Source organism: Gadus morhua, chromosome 20 (genome assembly GCF_902167405.1).
Source record: "Gadus morhua chromosome 20, gadMor3.0, whole genome shotgun sequence".
Taxonomy (NCBI): domain Eukaryota; kingdom Metazoa; phylum Chordata; class Actinopteri; order Gadiformes; family Gadidae; genus Gadus; species Gadus morhua.
The window spans coordinates 21638275-21659600 of record NC_044067.1 but is presented as its reverse complement, the minus strand read 5'-3'; the positions used below and the strand labels follow the sequence as shown (position 1 = coordinate 21659600).

General features: G+C 43.9%; 3 protein-coding genes across 3 annotated transcripts in view; 2 read left to right on the top strand and 1 right to left on the bottom strand.

Annotated features, from left to right (window-relative positions):
- Positions 1-3068, top strand: part of cryba2b (crystallin, beta A2b) — a 3547-nt gene extending 479 nt beyond the window's left edge. The window contains exons 2-5 of the mRNA XM_030342568.1: positions 492-688; positions 1914-2055; positions 2345-2487; positions 2711-3068. Of these exons, the coding sequence (XP_030198428.1) occupies positions 531-688; positions 1914-2055; positions 2345-2487; positions 2711-2858 (591 nt within the window). The 5' untranslated portion in view covers positions 492-530 and the 3' untranslated portion in view covers positions 2859-3068. The remainder of the gene's footprint in view (positions 1-491; positions 689-1913; positions 2056-2344; positions 2488-2710) is intronic.
- Positions 3069-4015: 947 nt separating this feature from the next.
- On the top strand, positions 4016-9292 carry fev (FEV transcription factor, ETS family member). Its single transcript, XM_030344246.1, has 3 exons — positions 4016-6879; positions 7292-7363; positions 8089-9292. Exons 1-3 carry the CDS (start codon positions 6831-6833, stop codon positions 8628-8630), a joined length of 663 nt encoding a protein of 220 aa, XP_030200106.1. The 5' UTR covers positions 4016-6830; the 3' UTR covers positions 8631-9292.
- An 8106-nt stretch (positions 9293-17398) lies between these two features.
- Positions 17399-20348, bottom strand: cdk5r2b (cyclin dependent kinase 5, regulatory subunit 2b (p39)). Its single transcript, XM_030344317.1, has one exon. It carries the CDS (start codon positions 20030-20032, stop codon positions 19163-19165), a length of 870 nt encoding a protein of 289 aa, XP_030200177.1. The 5' UTR covers positions 20033-20348; the 3' UTR covers positions 17399-19162.
- Positions 20349-21326: the final 978 nt, after the last annotated feature.

Sequence of the window (21326 nt, the reverse complement as noted above, 5' to 3'; positions counted from 1 at the left end):
CAAATTGAAAATCAGGAGGATCTGAGAGGGCTGACTGATGTTGGTAGCAGCAGAGAGTTACTGGTTTTAAATCCTGAATCTTGATCAATTTGGTTTCAGACATGGCTGGACTAAAGCTCACATATAACCTTTCTATTTATTGGCAAGTATTGGGCTCAATATTCCAAAAGAGCTGGAATTCGGTTTAATAGGCTAAGGTTTTTAAATCAGCTTTTTGTTTCAAACTTACAGGAAAGCATTTGCACACACATAGGGGGTCATGCTTGCAAAAACAAAAAAAAGGTTAAGCCTAGAGCTGAAATGGCATTCAATAGATCTACAATAGGAATGTTTAGGCCAAGTTAGCTTTGGACACGGTGTAGAATTTTATTCAAACTCTCTTTTTCAAATTGTTTTTTTCCGATGTTTCACAAATTATGATACACAACACAAACCAGGCTCCATGTTGTAGCTCTAATTCCAAACCTCTTCCTTCCCTGTGTCATGGGCAGAACGCATCCCTCGTAAGAGCAAACCAACCAATAGCCAACATGAACACTCAGCAGATGGAGCAGATGGGTCAGTTCAAGATCACCGTGTGGGAGGAGGAGAACTTCCAGGGCAAGCGCTGCGAGTTCATGCTGGAGTGCCAGAACATCATGGAGAGGGGATTCAACAAGATCCGCTCCATGAAGGTCGAGAACGGACCGTAAGTCCCTGCTACCCATCCCCCCCCGCCCCTTCCCCCTCATAAAACCACAATTATATGTTATAGGTATATTATGTTATAGGTTGTAAGCCGTGTAGGATATATAAATTAAATCTCTAATCTCTAAATTAAATGTATTATTATTATTACTATTATTATTATTATATAGAATAGCATTGGATTAGACAGTTGATGAATTAAAAGGAGCACTGGCCATCTGTAATTTAGTTGGAATTAAGAGCAGCCCTAAAATATAAAGCTAAATAAAAGATCAACGGGAAGAAGAGTTGATATGTACATAGAATATAAAGTGCCATTGCTGTCCTTCTCAACTGTCAGGGTCCCTGTGGCCTCATGTGAGAGCTGAGGCAGGTGAGCAGAGGGCCTTGATGAGGCCATAGTCTGACTCAATACCCACAGCATACACACCGTTAGCAAAAACAATATTGATTTAGTGTTTCTTTAAGTCGTCAGGCGACTTGGCAGCCCTGATGTGAGCCCCACGCCCACGGCCAGCAGAACAGGGTTCTACATTCAACACGTAGCTACGCTGTGTGCGAGGCTGGCTGAGGGTTTGAACGTGGGCTAGTGCTGTGTATCATGGCCTGCTTGGCAGCGTGCAGCTGGCGGCTGAGCCAGAATGGCTGGCTGACTGACTGGCGATCAGATAAGGGGCTGGGCAGGCAGCAGCAGTGAACAGCAGCAGCGTTAATGTTTGCTCTGGGCTTTGTGTTCACACTGACAAAAGGGAGTCGTGCGCGGTTTTTCGCTAAAGGCAATTCATAACGACGGCGTTGAGCGCTATTGTTTAGCCAAACCCTGACACTGTTGGACTGCACCGACCGCCTCTCTGTCCGGCTCTTCCCTCACTCGTGTTTGTTTGTGAGCATGTGTTTTTTGTTCCTTTGGCGGTATTATGCAGCAGATAGAGAGGGAGAGAAAAGGAGAGGTAGGGGAGACAGAGAGAGTATAGGTCTGATGTGTGCATGTCCTTCTCTTTGTGGTGGCCTTTTTTTTTTGGACTGATACATTTAATTGATATTGCCCTTTATAAATGATTCCATTAATCTTCTATTCTATATCCCCCCCCCCCCCCATCTCCCTTCTCCTTTCTCCTTCCTATCTCCTCCCATCTCTTCGCCTCTCCTCTGTGCTCATCCTCCACTGCTCCTCTCTCCTCTCTCCCCTCTCCTCCCTCCTCCTCCTCTCTCTTCCTCCCCTCCAGCTGGGTGGGCTATGAGTACCCTGAGTTCCAGGGCCAGCAGTTCATCCTGGAGAAGGGAGACTACCCCCGCTACGAGGCCTGGAGCGGAAACAGCGGCTACAGGACCGAGCATCTGCTCTCTTTCAGGCCCATCAAGTCCGCTGTGAGCCCCCCCTTTAAATATATTTATATATACACATCGATAAATCAATAATAATAATGAAAGAAATGGTTGCACAATCTCCCGTAAGACAAATCAACAAGGAGGGAGTAGGACTTGGAAGGGAGTCATTGTTTGATAGATGTTCAATAATTAAACATGAACATTGCCCGCTCCTCACCAATCCACAATAATTCCCATCTTTACATCTCTGTGACCATTGTATCTCTCTCTCTCTCTCTCTCCATCTCTCTCCATCTCACTCCCTCTCTCTCCCTCTCTCTAACCACAGAACCACAGTGACAGCAAGGTCACCCTGTACGAGTCCGAGGACTTCCAGGGTCGCAAGTTTGAGATGTGCGATGACTACCCTTCCCTGCAGGCCATGGGCTGGTGCAGCAAGGAGGTGGCCTCCATTAAGGTCAACTCTGGAGCGTAAGTATACCATAGAGGACCGTCTTTCTCTCTCTCTCTCTCTCTGTCTCCCTCTCCCTATCATATTTCTGTCCTTCTCTTCCGCTAATCCCCTGGGATTCCTCCCATGATTACTATTCAAACATGCAACCTTTTCATTAGTGATGGCTACTGATTTCACTGATCACACATCTTATCACCAGTCGAACTCTCTCACCCCCTAACTCTGTCTCCCTCTCTCCAGCTGGGTGGCCTACCAGTTCCCCGGTTACCGTGGATACCAGTACATCATGGAGAGGGACAGGCACCAGGGCGAGTACAGGCACTACAATGAGTACAGCACCCAGGCTCACACCAACCAGGTGCAGTCCATCCGCAGGATCCAGCACTAAAGCCCTTCGACTCCACCCAGCCCGACACCACTCCCCACCCCTCCACCTCCGGGCCCGGCGCCCACCCCAGGCCCACCGGCACACTGAAGAGCGGGCGGCCTGGCTATCCTTCTCTCTATTGCATATTGTATTGATCTTACCTTCTGCTGCTAGCTTGCGCTCGCATTCATGGCAATAAAGGCTTTTCTTCAAAATGGAGACTGAAACATGGCTGGTCTGTCTTTTCATCATTACTTGTGCACCGCAGGAACATGGAGGAATATTAGGATACATGAGCAGGGTAGTGAAGAGTGACTAGGGGGATTCGAGAGTCAGCCAAAAGGTTCTGGGTTAAATTCCCAGTGTCCATGGGCCTGTAGGCAGGTGTTGACCTTTATAGCTTTGCCTTAATGGATTCAGTTATTAATGAGTCATTTTCAATTAAAGTGTCTTCTAAATTACTTAGCCTACTAATAGTAACATATTGAACTTCGAGGGCATTGTGCAGAGTGTCCGTTGCAAGGAAATATTCTAGGATTCAAGATGCTGCAAAATTAAGAACGGTTCCAATCGTTTGGATTCTTGGCCGGCTGCCAGTTGGTTTTGATTTTTTATGTCATTTTGCTACTATCCGCATTTTTTGCATATACTTTCCAAATATTGTTCAAACGTTTTTCAAATTATGTGTAATGTAGGCCTGCTTAATTCCGAAAGGGATATTGCGAGGCTGCATTTAGATAGTTCTAGCGTCTATGTATTCCATCTCGGTCGTCTGTTATACACCGCGTATACAATACACACGCAATGCAACCTGACCACAACACGATGCTTATGAATGAATCACTATAAGCGCACCATATTCCTCTCAACACTCTATACGTTTACTTCCTGCCTGCGGCCCACGTCATGCCTGGCAGCGGTCTGTGTGCTCGTGTACCTGACTTCGGTTCTTCAACATCCTTGAGCAAATCCGTCCGTTTGTTTACTAGCGGCCTCCTCACCAGGACGTGGAGCTCCGTGTTGGAGACACACACCCACTCACCTGTCACGAGCCTTGGAGCGACGCAGGCAACAGTCCCACACCCAAACCAGGATGTTTTAATGAATGTTCAACCAAACACACACCTTTCTCAAATACACATTCCTGTGGCTGTGACTGATTAAAACGTCGCAGCGAGAGCAGCCAGCAGTCAGGCCGTAGGACTACAGACGTCAGGATGCTGCTGTCAGTGACTCCAGATCACCCGCTCTCAGGTACGTTTACAAACCAGAATAGTTTAGGAGTAGTTCTCCTTTATTAACACACTAACAATCATATTTTTATTAAAAATGTTTAATGTAACGATCTATTTGTATTTTTTCCATTCATTTTAAGAAGGATAAGGATTACTATGTTGGGTTGCTATTGCTTTATATTAAAGAAATAGGAACCCAACAAAAATTCATTTTTTTTAAATTTCTAGGTCTATTTTTATAAACGTAATCCCAATGAGGTATGCTTCAATGCATCTTTATTGAAGTAAATGCATTAGTGTTTGTGATCATTGACACTTGTTGTCAGTATAGGCTGGGCGACTACCATGAGGATCATGTCGATACAATCTAGCTTTCGAGGCTTGTTTTAAGTTGCCTGCGACTGTATTTGAACACAGGCAGCTAAAGCAAGTCTGGTATGCCAGAGACACACCTACTTGGATCTGTCAGTCAGCGAGATCACACAGCGAGAGACATCAGACTGCACCAGAGCTCCAGTCCACCAGGCCCCATGTCTACTGGGCTTAGCGACTCTACAGAACCACTACGAGTGGTTCTAGGATTAATCTAGATATTGTGCCACTTAACTAAATGTATTATAGACTCATGTTTCGCTGGAGTAGGCATTTAGTCCTTAAGCTGGAGTCAAAGTTATTCTTTCTTTACTTTTACATTTTGGTAGACCTACATTCAAACGCATGCAATAATTTATATAACCTGACCTTTTTTCTAAAACAAGTTTCCATGAACAAACTGACTGAGCCTGCAGCACATATGTCCACAATTTCCACACAATGTCTACGATGTCTCTAGTCAGAGGAAGGATAAGAACATACATGAGTCTTCAGGCCTCGAAGCACCGAGCAGGCCGCCACGGAGACGGCTTGCTGCGGACAAAAGGGGAACACACCGCAGGTTGAGTGAGTCCCATTGCACGTCCCATAGTCCTCCTCTGCGCCTGCGTGAGAGGAGATAACTTTCCTGACAAGCAGGGGGCGGTAGTCTGCAGCCATCTTTCAGAAGGGACACAGGAGGACCTGCGGGTATAGACCAATCAGCGTGGACCGCCGCACCCTCCCTGAGACGCTTTGTTCAAACCCTAGTCTGGGAGCGACTCGGCGACACCTTACTACATGGTTACTTCTACTGCTGCTGATCATCTGAAACGGATCACTCGAGAAACATAAGTAGTGAAGCACACACAAACACTGTTAGGCCTACTACAGGAAGAACGACACTTCTCAGTTCAATAAACCTGGACATTAAAATATTTTTCAATGTGGAAACTACATAAAAACTAGACTAAAAAAGCCAAGGAAGAATTTTCAATTTAGTTTTAATCGGTTGAGTGTTTAAGCAGTAAACGATGAAACAGCAGCATAAAGGCCTATAGTGTTCTTTAGGTTTATGAAATGATACGGTCCAAGTTATGTCCCCGCTAATTTCATTCATTCGTATACTTCATTAAAGTCACTGTTTATGCGCATATATCATTCAAACAAGACATCGTTTTCTTTAAGAATTTTTTTTTTTGGAATAATACCATCCTCGGTATAACACGGTCTGGGAACACCGCGAATCCGCCGAAAGTCAAGAGGCCCCAATGAACGCGTTTCAGCGACGGTTCAGCGTGGTCCGTCGGCCCGCTGTGTCAGGGCCTTCAGCAGCCCCTTTGACCTTTGACCTTTGTTTAGCCACTTGGCCTGTGGGAACTTTAGGAAAACAGTGGCTCCTTTTTTTCATTTGTATACTGACAAGGCTTCATGTAAGTTAACGCATTTTTTATGAATATTTTTTTTCCTGATAAATATTATCATTATTATTATAATAATTTATTATATCGGCAAATTGCTGTAGATGTAATTTCAGGAAAAAAATTATGAAAATTGTGCCCATCTTTTTGTCCTTACATGTCTGTATGCTGACAATAAAGTAATACAATCACATTTGGTTTATGTGCTTCGTTTTTTGTGCTGCATATCCAAATCGTGTTGAATACAGACGATTTTGTATCCCTCTTATTCACAAGGAGTGTAAAAGCAAGGTTATGTGCGTGCGACCATCGTTGTTCTGATATATGTTATATGCAATATAATAACCTTTTTTCTTTTTGCATAATAAGACATCCACGTCCGCCCACGTGTGGTCGTGGGCATATCGACGACGACGCGAGGTCCTGCTGTTACAATAAGCCCATCCTGCCTTATTGAAGCTATATAATATATATATAACCTTTAACACACAAACAGACGGTCCAAATGTTCTGTTTTCTCATGCGCACTGGGGCGTGTATTTAAGGTAAATATGCTTTTTACCCCCTACATGAAACGAGTCTTTGTTGTTTGCCGAGAGGTAAAGAGGTGGAAAAGTGAGCAGGATCTGAACTGGTTTCCATGTCAAACACTTCAATTCACCATAGAAACGGAGATCTTAACGCGGAAACTTTATTAAACTGTGATGGCGCATTGATAAGGCCCAATCCTATCGGCTCTTTTTATTGTGAGCACCGGGCGCCCTGACAGAGGTAAATTGCTCTTTTAATTAAAGCAATGCACCAGGGGAAATTGCTGTCTGAATATTGTCTCAGAGATGGGGGCCAGTGACAGTTGCCTAGAAACTTCCATCTGTCCACCGCCTTTATTCCAGATCTCAGTTATGAGATAAAGTTTAATAAAAATCTTTACCCACCACCACCGAAATGAAATCCCAGCCGTCGTGACTCGTGAGCATCCCAACACAATGAGACAGGACTGCGGAGGACAGCTCATGTTCAACATGTATCTCTCAGGTTGGTCCTCTTGTTCACATTATGGGCTCATACAGCTTTTATTCTCCTGATATAGAGGAAGAGAGGGTTTAGCCGAGCTCCTCTGTCCCTGATTCGCTGGTCCCACCTCACGGGTTTGTTCGTTCCATTCGGAAAGCTCGTCTCCTCTTTGTCGGAAATCGGATATCCTTTTTCCTGGACGCGTTTCCTGAGGCTGGAGCCTCGAGCCGCAGGGAGAGAGGAGCCTAGAATACCATCTTAGAGGAGACTCACGATGAGGAAAGAGGATTAGGAAACAACCTGAAGATCAACCCTTTTATCTTATTTTATTATAGGCCCTCATTTTATAATTGCAGTTATTTTTATTTTCTCTGCGTGAGATAATAGGCGATATCTTTTTGATGGTATTAACCATTTGTTTATTTTATTTTAGACCCGACAGAGAATCTGTTGAAGGAAAGCAAAGGAACGCCCTGGGCTCCGATCAACACCGGAGTCCAGAAAGGTAAGCGATAAATAGGTTTGACTGTTGGCCTGAATAAAGACAGCTCCATGTTACTTTATATTTTTAAATAAATACATTACATGATTAATGTAGAAAACAATCAAAGCACAATCGATGATGATGATACTAATATTTTTACTATTAATAATACTACTGCTATTATTAGGCTAGTAGCCTACTAATTAAAAGTAGGCTAATAGTTGATAATAATAATAATAATAATAATAATAATAATAATAATAATAATAATAATAATAATAATAATAACAATAATAGTAGGCCAAATATAAGTAAGCCTAGCATACTAATAATAATACAAATAATCTCAACAATATTAATGATAATATTAGGCTAACACAAATTATAATAATATTTGGTATAAAAAAAAACAATAACAATATACGAATAATGCACCTAGTACGGAAAATCAGTAGGCCTGATTAAATAAATGTTTCGGCCTAATCAGCGGATAATCGATTTATTGAAAACTGAATTAATCGAACCAGGTGATGCCATGCTCTTCAGGGTCATTTAATCTCCTACGGGTTTAGGGACTTTCTCTTTCACTTTCTATTCTGGATATTATTAGTATTAGTATTAGTATTATGGAGGTTATGTTCTCGTTTTAACACATTCCACTGAAGAACAGGCCCTAAGCTTCTTCGGATCCATGACCCTCTGTGAGGCTGCGTTCTGACCTCTTCGCCCCGTGTTTCGCCTTGCAGGCAGCGGGCAGATCCAGCTTTGGCAGTTCCTGCTGGAGCTGCTGTCGGACAGCGGCAACATGGCGTGCATCGCCTGGGAGGGCACCAATGGGGAGTTCAAGCTCATGGACCCCGACGAGGTGGCGCGGCGATGGGGGGAGCGCAAGAGCAAGCCCAACATGAACTACGACAAGCTGAGCCGCGCGCTGCGCTACTACTACGACAAAAACATCATGACCAAGGTGCACGGCAAGCGTTACGCCTACAAGTTCGACTTCCATGGCCTTGCGCAGGTGTGCCAGCCGTCAACCACGGAGCAGGCCATCTACAAGTTCCAGAGTAACTTCGCTCCGATGCCCTTCTCCGGGATCTCCAAGCTGAACCTCGTTGCCCCTGGCATGGGACCCGGGTCTGGGTTCTCGTACTGGGCGGGCTCGCCCCCCGCGGCGCTGTACCACAGCCACAGCCTGCCACCCCCCGCAGGGCCCTTCGGACCCGTGTCCGCCGCGCACATCAGCTGCGTCAACAGCATCAGCGGCCTCTCCAACGGGCACTACAACTGACTGACCCTCCAGCGAGCCTACTGGGAGAACCAGGTGGTTCGGTTTGATTTGATTTGATTGAATGAAGAACACTATCGACGTTTAGGATAGGTTTTGTACCCTATAATGCATGTGAGGATATATCAAGAGTTTGTTAATCAGGCCCGTTTTCCGCTCATTGAACAAATATAGATAAAATTGGCTAACGCAGAAAGCATTGTCAGGTCGCGACGCCTTTCCTGTCTTCATCCTTCATTATTATCCTTTATCCTCGTGTATTGCGAGGCTTGATGTGCACACCATCCCCATTAATAGCGCCCTCCCATGGTTCACTTCGTTAGGCTAAACACATTTATTGGATTTAGATTTCTTCCTGATTTTGAATGAATAACAATTCGTCTCAACTATCCATGAAATGTTAAGGAATGTTAGTCTTATAATACATTGCGGTAATAGAATGTGAACGCCCAAATTTATGAACTAATTGAAACGTAAATTAATTAATAGCTGGCATAGGCCTATAGCCCCTACTTTATACGGCCGAGGTTGAATCTGAAACATTTTATCTGGTCGATTAGGATTACAATGTATGCCTATTTATTTTATGAAAATACAGCAGGAAAGCATGCGTAAGATGTGATTTGCCCTAGAGACCATTTAAAATAAACGTTTTATTTACCCAATGATGAAGCAGTTCTTGAGATATCTGTGAATCTTTTGTGAATTCAGAAAAGTGAGATCCTTTAATCTATTGTAGACCACAATACTTAATTTGCTTTACATCAGTCAATCGGTCAAGAGTCACACATATCTTGACGCATGAACACTTTTCTTATTTGACTAATCCGAGCCTTTCTGAAAATTGATTTATGTGTCAATGATAAATGATAATCACACACTTTGTAGTCCAGCCTGTTCAAGAGTTTTGAGGTATAAATATTATCTGTTGTGTGTACGGAATGGCCTTATATCAGTGAAGGTTTTGGACTACTAAGGTATGCATGAGGCTTATTACAGAGATCTGTGTGAAGGAAACATTACCAGGCCTGAAGGCATACGAGGTGAGGCAAAGGTTAATATTATAAATTATTGTGGAAATAGTCTACAGAGAAGGATCTAAGGTTAAGTGATGGTCAAGACATCTAGCCGATGTTGCGTTATTAAGCATAACGAACACTGTATTATGGGATGTCACCGGCTTGAGGAACGAGTCGGTGAGTTAACATCGACCGGTTTGAGGTTCCATGTCTGGGAAAGGATTCCTTTGTTAACCACAAGGGGTCAATATAACTCTTCTTATAGAGACCGACCACACATGGACAAATGCGCTAAAGTAAACCCAGCTATCGACTTAAATGACCTTATATGCCCAAAATACACTATCAAAATTATGTGTTCTCCTCAAGAAATGCAATGCTGTAAATTATATTCCTCTATCTAGCTTTCTCTTATTCACACCCACCCACCCACGCACACACACACACACACACACACACACACACACACACACACACACACACACACACACACACACACACACACACACACACACACACACACACACACACACACACACACACACACACACACACACACACACACACACACAAAGCCTCCTGTGGTGTTGTTGAGTCACACTCCCGCAATGTTGCTGTACCGTTCTTGTCTCCTCTAAACTCTAGAGTTGAGCTCCTCTCCCGCTCCTCGCCGCAGCTCCTCTCCTCTCGCTGCTCTTGCGTAACGCGGCGAAGGAGTGGGTGTTCTCCCGCCGCTCTGATTCATCGGATTGGCGCCAGAATGCACAAGGTGCGGGGATAGGGACTGCAGATGGAATTAGCTTGTAGCTAAATCTGTTACATTGCATCTATTTTCCCTGTGCGAGATGATTTTTTTCGTTCCTGACAAATAATCATAATACACATAACAATAGCAAGAAGAAGATAACAAAAATGCAAAAGAAAGAGGAGAAACAAGGTAAAAAGAGGACAGGAATATGTGTTGAAAATAAGGTTGCGCTCGTGTTTTAGCACAAGCTATGTAACCAGAAGCTTGGAATGGCAATAGGTTAGGCTGTGTTTTTTCACTGAATATGATTCAATTATAGGTCCATCTACTTTTCAGATAAGAATATAATCTATAAGAGACCATAGGGAAGATTACCCTCGAGTAATAAAAGGATAATTGTTCTTTCAACCAATAATGACAGTAGCTTAATAGACTTATATGAGATAATCAGGTTGCTTTATTCTTAAGAAAGACTGGGGCTTTACAATGACCTAAAAGGTAGGATGAAACCCTAACACTGCACTAACATAAACCATATTATTATTGTATCATTCAGCATTCTCTAGGTATGGTGATACTGTAAGCAGCACATGCTGAAATGCATTGGCGGGTTTGTTCACTGATAGGCCTATAATATCCTTGTGGATATGCATGTCTTAAGATTCCAGTGAAATGTAGGCTGATGAGCAGTATAGGAACATGTGGGGACAGGATTTTCTCAAGTCGGTATAGGACTGGGAAGTGGAAGCAGCTCTAAACCAGACCAGCACACCAACCTGGACCAAAATAGAAATGGGTTTGCCGCCAGAGGGAGGAGAGGAGGTGGAGGAGAGAGACAGGAGACACAGAACAGAAGAAAAATGGTTGATTTTGAAACAAGGAAAGCGGATAAGAGAGTGAGATCAAGGGAATGAACAAGAATGTGGGAAAAGTTGACAGGCTCATTGTATGACCCAGATATTTTTTTCTTTTCTTTTTTGCCCAAAAGTAATCCACAAAAATAATTTAGGTAATTTGGTTTTCATGTGTACAAATTCTGTCATCAGCACTGAAAAGCAGAATCAACTGTGGTGCAGGCCTATTTTATCTCAATATTCCTCAGAACCAGATACAACAATAAAGAATATATTCTCATTATTGTCAACCTCAATAGAGAGGTTCTGAGACCTCAATAGAGAGGTTCTGAGAGCAGTTCTTCTAAAGGTTACAATACATGATTCTGTTATATCCCATTTCTTACATAACATGTTTAGTATATTTGTGGATTGTGGATACAATTGGCTACGTTGGATAGGTTGTCATTCAGAAGCACGTAAAGGTTAGACATCGTTCTCAGCAATGCCTAGCAGCAGACATTTGGGATCCAACACAGGACCTTTAAGTTTGTCAACGCCTGCTTCTTCATATTTCTTGTCTACAATATTGTAATGTGTTTATTTGCCTGAACATTGGTTGTACGGTTGCCTGGCTTGTTTGTAGCAAGGTCAGTGTGTGACATATGCATGTGCATATTCCTGCACTGAAATCCTAGTTCACTCATTTGTCACATCACGCATAGACTACTGCAACGCCCTCCTCACCGGACTCCCCACCAAACTCATCAACAGACTGCAGATCATTCAGAACTCAGCCGCCCGGATCATCACCCGCACCAAATCATCTGACCACATCACCCCTGTCCTCATTCAACTTCACTGGCTCCCAGTACACTACCGTATCCAATACAAAACCCTACTCCTCATCTGCAAAGCTCTCCACAACCTAGCCCCCAGTTATCTCTGTGACCTCCTCCAAGAATACACTCCCTCCCGTTCCCTCCGCTCAACCTCTGCTGGACTACTATGTATCCCCACATCACGACTCACTACAATGGGTGCCCGGTCATTCAGCTGTTCAGCACCCAGGCTCTGGAACTCCCTCCCCCCACACATAAAACAATCAGACACCATTACAACCTTCAAGTCACAACTCAAAACTCACCTGTTCAAACTCGCACACAACGTCTAGCTGATCACTGTTTTCATTGTTTTTTTGTTTTGTTTTGTCTTGTTTTTGTTTTATTTATTTCTTATTGCTTATGTTTATTTATTTTTACTAGAGCTGTCAAGCGATTAAAGTATTTAATCGTGATTAATCGCATTAATGTCATAGTTAACTCTAATTAATCGCGATTAATCACAAATTATTTTTCTATGCTAAATATCCCTTGATTTTTTTGTCCCATAATTCTTCTCATTGTAATTCTCTTATCAACATGGTGAAGTGCATCGGCTTGCCTTGTGCAAATGATTTTTTTATTGATAACAACATTGGCATATACACTGACAGGGCCGTAGCAGCAAATCCTGGGCCCCTATACTATCGGTACTATCGGTAAAACTGATTTTTACACAATGTCTTGTTTTTTAAATAATGTATGATGACTATATGCTCTGTAAGGTGACCTTGGGTGTCTTGAAAGGCGCCTCTAAATTAAATGTATTATTATTATTATTATTATTATTCCCCAAGAGTTGACCTGTATAGACATCAGCCCAGGCAACTATCACACCTTATTAAAGATCCTGGAGGCAGGTTCCACAATGCCCTCATAATGTTATTTCTTAAACCATTCACAATTTATAAAATGGAGTGCAGTGATTGCGTCATCTGGAGTTGACTTTTGATTGTTTTGCAGCACGGAGGTGTTGAATAACGCAGAGGGAGAGTAATGTGATGATGCAGAGGGGGAGCCAACACAATGAGCTGTGCGTGTGCAGGTACCTGAATGAATCAGGTCTGTTGTTGTTGTTGATGTGTTTGGCTTTTCACGTTGCATAACAAAGGGAATATATTCTTCGGGTAAGTGGGCAGTAATTAAATGTCATGCGTGGTGAAAAGAGGTCTGCTGTAGAGTAAACAATGTGTTCAGACTCATCTTCAATCAGTCCCTGGAGGCTCTGGCTATAGTTTGGAGTATGATAGGAGCTTCATTACTTAAACGCTCTGCAACAAAGCCTTCAGTGAGTGTGCACAGGCTCGGAACACATTGGATCTTCTGTTGCATCAATTAAACACATTATGGGTTTTCTTTAATTTAACATTATCTTTCCCTTCAGTTGACCCCTACCATCTACAGTAATAATTTTCTTTATTTAAATCACAATTCATAAAATGACGATGACCAATAAGTACCATGTTCAGGCTACATATACTGTATACAAACTCCACTGTCTCAGGCTAGGCATCGTACAGCGTGAGGCTTAGCTTCTACATACACATCAATAACATGCATCTCAAAAAGAATACACAAACAACACGCATCTTCAATATGTGTTCAGTGTCTTCGCTGGTGGCCAGGGGGCAGCTGGTCTCCATGCAGAGATTGCTCAGACTAATCTCACCTAATCTGAGTCCCAACGCTGACGCTGCACAGCTCAGAAGACTCTATACCTCCAGAGGCTCCTATCAGCTGACACTGGAGCTCTCAGCTCTGGGCTTCAATCAAAACACCTGAGTCCATTAGGTGGAGCACAGGAACACAGTGTTTCAGTGTACTCTACTGGGTGGAGCACAGTGTTTCAGTGTACTCTACTGGGTGGAGCACAGTGTTTCATCGTACTCTACTGGGTGGAGCACAGTGTTTCACCGTACACTACTTGGTGGTGCACTGTGTATGAATGTACTCCACTAGGTGGAGCACAGTGTTTGAATGTACTCCATCCAGTGGAGCACAGTGTTTCACTGTACTCCATCCAGTGAAGCACAGTGTTTCCCTGTACTCCATCCAGTGAAGCACAGTGTTTCACCGTACTCCACTGGGTGGAGTATTTCAATGTACTCCACTAGGTGGAGCACAGTGTTTGAATGTACTCCACTTGGTGGAGCACAGTCAAACACTATATCTGCACATCGATATCCGCTGTTGTGATTCATCGGATATCTCATTTCCATTTTGTTGTTAAACCTTTGTCTTGTATATATTTGTATATATTCTTCTTCTTCTTGGATAAGTTGTTTCTCCTAAATTAAATGGACTTGTTGACCTGCTGGCCCGATGCCCTCCCATGGCACGGCCAAATTAGAAGGCACTAGCGGGTGGGATTACAATCTATGGCTGTGGTGTTAGCGTAGAGCAGAATACATCTAATCCCAAGGCTGCACTGAATTACACTGTGTGTGCGTGTGTGTGTGCGTGTGTGTGTGTGTGTGTGTGTATGTGTGTGGGTGTGTGTGTGTGTGTGTGTGTGTGTGTGTGTGTGTGTGTGTGTGTGTGTGTGTGTGTGTGTGTGTGTGTGTGTGTGTGCGTGTGTGTGTGCCTTTTAAATGTTTCTGTTTCCATATCTGGCCATGAGCACGCAACTTTTAGTATGTTTCTTCCCATTAGGGCAGAGCGTGGAGTCGCTGAACCAAGCGTCCATGTCCTCAGTAGAAGTCCTTGTTCTGTGTGGCTGTTCTGCGTCTTCCACTGCAGTGTGGCCTTGATAGAGCCCTATTTCCATCATGGCGCAGTGACTCTGGACTGGTTATGCGATAACTAGGGCATATATGGGTGACTGCATGTATGGGGTTATTGTGTGTGGCTTACGAAGTGTGAGTAGGTGTATGTATACATGCAAATAGGTGAACGATACACATGTTTGCGTGCTACCATCTGCATGCCTTTGTGTGTGTGTGTGTGTGTGTGTGTGTGTGTGTGTGTGTGTGTGTGTGTGTGTGTGTGTGTGTGTGTGTGTGTGTGTGTGTGTGTGTGTGTGTGTGTGTGCATGTGCTTGCATGCATGTGTGTGTGCCTGTTTGTGTGTGTGTGTGTGTGTGTGTGTGTGTGTGTGTGTGTGTGTGTGTGTTTGTGCATGTTCAAATGTGTCGGTGTGTATCATCTGTTTTAATAATGACCCTTTGCGATCAAGAGGCAAAGAGAGACAAAGACAGGAAGAGAAGAGAAAGTGTGTTTTGTTTTTTTGCGCATAAGTGCATATGCATGTGACTGTATGTGTGCAGCACTTATAACTGCAGGGTGTCTATGTGTGCGTGTGTGTGTGTGTGGGGGGGGGGGCGTGCAGCACTGGCAACTGCAACGTGTGTGTGTGTGTGTGTGTGTGTGTGTGTGTGTGTGTGTGTGTGGTTGTGTGTGTCGGTGAGTGTGTGTGTGTGTGTGTGTGTGTGTGTGTGTGTGTGTGTGTGTGCAGTCTGCAGTGGCTGAGCCCACGCTTTGCCTCACATAGTTCCCCGTGTCCAACTCCCATTCACCTAGCGCGTTGCCATGGCGACGGCTAGACACGAATCCAGAACCCAGGCTGGCAGACAGAGGGCCAGAGACCTGGGCTGAATCTTAATCCACAAGCTGAAATATCCATGAAGGTTTGCTATGGTGCTATTACATAATGCTGATGAAATTCAATCTCCCCATAACCCCAAAACAAATGTCCGTCATCACAGATTCTGCGGATATTCATTTGAATCTGTTCCGTAGCTGAATGGCTTTCCTAAATCCATACAGACCTCACACACACTTCACGTTCCTCAGTCCATACAAACCTCACACACACCTCACGCACCTCAGTCCATAAAGACAACACACAAACCACACGTTCCAACTAACATTGGAATTGATATTGAAGGTCATGAATAACATCATAATGTGTCTTTCCCCAGACAGAATCATAATTGCAAGTGTCTTTCTTTGGGTTCTGCTCCCATTGCACTCATATCGCTCTTTCTGTGTTCCTTTAAACCGTGTTTGTCAGATTCTGTATTTTCCTCATAATTTGTCTTTCTCTTTTTTCATTTTTGTTCCTCCACAAATAGATTTCTCCCGGTATAAGAGAGAAAGACTGAGGGCAAGAGTAAGAGAGAGAGAGACGGAGAGACTGAGAGCGATTACAGAGAGAGAGACAGATAGAGGGAGAGAGAGCGCCCTCCACAAACACTTGTATCAGAGACTGCAGCAAATTCTAGCCAATCAAGTGAAGGAACTCTGATACCCACGTGCTCTATTCACAAAAACGGTAGGAATTCCCGCTGAAGCCAAATGCTCCGCATACCGTGGTGAAGGTATGGCTCTCAGAGCATGAATGGACCACATCACACGGTCCTGGGTCCATTGACAACATCAGTCGGTTACAGACATTAAACAGTACAAATGTTGTCAATGTTTCTCACAGGAGGAATAAATGTCATCACTTCATTGTTGAATTAAAAAAATAAAGATTGATTAGATGTAATGAAAGAAGCCAAGGATATATTATGGTATATTTGATCTCTCTAAAGATGCCTCTTCTTTATTTTTATATTTAAATGTATTATATTATTGGGTTCCTCTATATAATAAATATAATCGCTGTATATCATCTGACTGGCTGTATTGTTTTCAGTATATATGAATTAAATATCACCCATAGATACCACTAATATCACACTCAGCATACCTCTCAGTGGTTGTCATAATCTGTGTTCGGAGCAGCAGTGCTCGGACCTGTTTCCTACGCTGCAGCGGTATGCATGCTTCAGACAAACGGTTAAATTGTTAACTCACAGCGAGGATTCCCTGGAACCTGAGGATTAAGGAAAGCTGGACAGAAAAAGATTACACACCCACACGCAGACACATAGACGCAGACAGACAGATACACACACACACACACACACACACACGCACACACATGCACGCACACTCACGCACGCACACACACACGCAAACACAAACAGTCACACACACAAAAAACAATCACACGCACACACATACAAAAACAGGCACACACACTGACAAACACATGCAAACATATAGACACACACAAACAAACACACACATACAAAATCACTTAAACACACATACAAACACACACACACAGACAAACACACACCCACGCACACACACACACATACAAACACGTACACACATAAACACACTCACACACACACACACACACACACAAACATACACAAACATATGCAAACATAGACACAAACACACACACGCACACAAAGAATAATAATAAAAAGAATAAAAATAAACACAAGTCACTGTAGATTGCACATTTAAGTTTTATTTGTCTTGAGTATGGTAAAGTTCTTCAAACATTTATTTACAGAGAGTGCATTCCCATTTCTCAGTGTGGTGGTTGAAGCTAACATTCAGCATTAGTATGATCGGTGTGGTGGTGGGTAAGGGTAACTGAATCACACCTAAATAAGTTGTTATTCACCATAGATGACCAATCACAATACAGGGGACCAATTCCCCATGCGTTAGAAAGTCAAATAAAATCTTTAATATATACTGTTCTGTCTAACACTATACGTAAGAATATGAACATTTCATACACTGTTTGTTCACAAAGGTGTGCAAATATAGCAGCATTAAGCTCCACATTCAAAGCAATAATAATGTACCACACAACAAGGGCATTGAATAAAGTACAAATACTGAAGACAACCTGTCAAGTTTTCGATCAGGTCAGTACATTTTCAGGAACTATTGACAGGAATATTGATGGAATATTGACTGAATAAGTGACAGGATGTTTGACATCCATTCTGAGGTCCACCAAAGTCAAACATGAATTAGAATCCCAGTTAATTGAACTTCAAAGTTTTTGTTTCACGGCACAAGAATAACATTTAAAAAAAAAGCTCTTTAGCTTTATATTGTTTCCTTATCTTATTGTGTTGGTTACTTATATTTAAAGCAGCAACAAATACAATCACCAAATAAACAGGCAAAAAAATGTTTAAGAACCAATGTAAAAATATGCTTCATATTTGCGCTATGTACATGTAAACATTCGTTTTTAGGATTATTTCCTTGTTGGCACATATAATAATCTCAAATGATCATTAACCCTCCGAAAATAAATCTACACTTTATTCACTTCTCAAAACAGAGTTTGACCTTCAGAAACCTTGTTTCTGTCTTCTTTATATTATTTCATGTATTCTCTTCAACTGAAATGCAAAACGTCTGCAGGTTAGCTGTGTGAAACATACCTTAGTAAGGCTATGTCATAGAATCCCATGGACCTAAATTTGCATCTGGGCCATATGCAGTACCAAAATAATTAGGCCTACTTCCAAGTTCTGCTCAAACAGGTAGAGAAAGGAGCGCTGTACTCAGCCAATCCCCACCGAACTCAGGTTCAAATGCACTTAAATGCACATTGATGCCTCTATTTACAGCCAGGCCTAAGCGTTCTAAGCCATGTTCTTAAGTCTTAAGATAATTGGGATCGGGGAAAGCCTTATTTTGCCCCTTACATGGAAAGGGGCTTAAATGGGCAAATGGAGGGCCCCAGTGTCTATAAATGGCCAGGTCAGAACTGTGGAGAGCTCCTGACACAGGCTTTACTGTCTGCTTGTTGTTGGCCTATACTCCCACATGGTCTCACCTCAACCTGCTATAGAGCCCCGGTCTCTCACAGCTAATCAGTTGCTCCAATTGGAGATGTTTTTTCAAACATACATTTGATCACATTCATCCCCACCGTGTCCCCTGGACCTCGATGAGTAAAGCAATCCGATGCGTTTCTTCTGCCTCCCTTCATGGGCTAAACAAATAGGAGGACGTCAGAATGCATGCAATACACCACGCATCTCACTGGTGAAATAAACTGTTCAGAAAATAGTGGGGCTGCTTTTTTCTTCAATTTTTCATGTCAAGATCGTCGAGGAGTGCCCCCCCCCCCCCCTTCTTCATGAAATGTACACCATAGATTCATGATTTAGTGATCTTTCTATTGACAAACGTCAAAGCTGTATCGCCGTTTTCTGCCGGCTATCCCCGCAGTCTGCAGATCAGCGGTCCAGGTTGGCCTCTCCATCCGGCCGCTGGTCTTTTAGCTCCTGAAATACCTCGGTGAAAAAGTGCGGGTCGGAATTCAACAGCAGCATCTTGTCACTCATCCTGTTAATGATGCTGAGGGACTTCTCCCAGAAAACGTCCTTGTTCGCGTCGATCATGAAGGGCTTGAGCGGATAGGAGATCTCGTTGCCCATGTAGGAATAGGCGAGGTACAGACAAGTCAAAAAGACGCCCTGCAGCTCGTAGGAGCTTTCGACGTCCTCCGTGACGCTGTCCTGGCACAGCAGGTACACGAACACCAGGTTGGCTGGCGTGATGAAGCCTTGGTCCTGCCAGCCCTGCATGAGCAGAGTGCGATCGATGTTCCTGAACCAGAGGATGACCTCCCCGCTTGTCAGCTCCTTCAGCCTGCAGCACCGGCGGCACATGAAGGTCCCCAGGCAGCGCAGCAGCTCCCCGGTGGACGCCTGGATGACCACGCGTCTGGGGGACAGCAGGGACACGCTGCTCGGCTGCTTCTTCACGTCCCCGTTGGTCTGGGACTGGATGACCTGGGAGGTGGGGGGCACCGTGGGGACAGGGACGGGGATGGGGGCTTTGGGCACATGGGACTTCTTGTGATTCTCGTGGTTGAGCTGGGAGACCTCCGGCTCGCTGGGAGGAGGGGGTGGGTTCGGGCTGACCTTCTTGGCACTTTTCTTCTTGGCCGAATTGGGCACCAGCTTCTTCCACGTTAACGTGGAGACGAAAATGGACGGCCGCTTGATGCTCTTGTCGCCCTTGTGGTGGAGCGCCGCCGCGGTGCCGGAGTCCATGATGGCCCCTTTTTTGGAGGTCGGGGATAAAGAGAGTACGGTTCCCATCTTGGCGACAAAAGACGATCTGAGAACCCACACGGATGCTCGTTCAACGCGCGTTCCTCTACTGGCGTCGGGGGCGCGCCTCAGCAGGTAGAGAGATGATGGAGGAGCGTCACGGTCAACTCCATAGCATCATGGTGCCTTGCAACTAATCCAGTCAGGCTGTTGTTCCAAAGAGTGTTGAGGCTAGGCCTAGTTGTAGCCCGACGACGAGCGGTTCAACTAGAGATCTGCGTTCACATCCGCGGAGCCTGACGCGTCCAGCCAGGCGGGGAGACAACCAGCAACAGCATGGGGAGATGGTTCAGTCCACGAGGCTTAGTCCACCCACATCCAGCACCGGAGCCAATCAGGACGCCGAAGCTTTGACGCACAACCCGCTGGACCAATGAGAAGGAGGACAGATGCGCGACGGAGCTGTATGTGATTCTGTGTGATGGATGTGGTCCGTGGAGGTTCAGTATCATCCAACAATACTCATATTTAGCCCCATTATCCGGTCAGTTTGGATGTAAAGCAAATCCCTATTCTGCGTTGACTCAGGCCACCACAACGTTAGAAACGTGTCTGTGTGTGTGTGTGTGTGTGTGTGTGTGTGTGTGTGTGTGTGTGTGTGTGTGTGTGTGTGTGTGTGTGCGTGCGTGCGTGCGTGCGTGTGTGCGTGTGTGCGTGTGTGCGTGTGTGCGTGTGTGCGTGTGTGTGTGTGTGTGTGTGTGTGTGTGTGTGTGCGTGTGCGTGTGTGCGTGTGGGTGTATGTCTTGTATGTTATGTAGATCGGATTATCCACGAGGCAGGATAACTCCGTTGGCAACGCTCGGTTGGGTTACATGAACGTTAATCTTTCTCAGTAGACCTGAGACAAACAGATAGGAATATGCTGTCGAGCTCAATGACAGGAAATCTGGTCATTCATTGCGTTTATTTGTATTTGTATTTTTATCAGTGTTTTACATTTGTGAAGTATTATTAATTGTAAATTATGGGAAAGTTGGTTAAGATGATACATTTTTACTCATGTTGTCCTCTAGGCAAGAAAAATTAGGACCGAATTTAAATGAAAACAGCTACCTTTATTTCAGGATATCCCTTGTCAATCAAAATGATAACAATGCATCTAGAATATAATATCTTTATTGTCATTGTAACAAGTACAACGAAATTAAGTGCATTCCTTGTTCAGTGCAAAAACATCACATTGTACGTACGTATGGATAAATAAAAACTAAAAAACTAAATTAAAACTATAAAAATAGTAAACTATAGTCAACTTAAGTGCACTAAAAAACACATCCACACC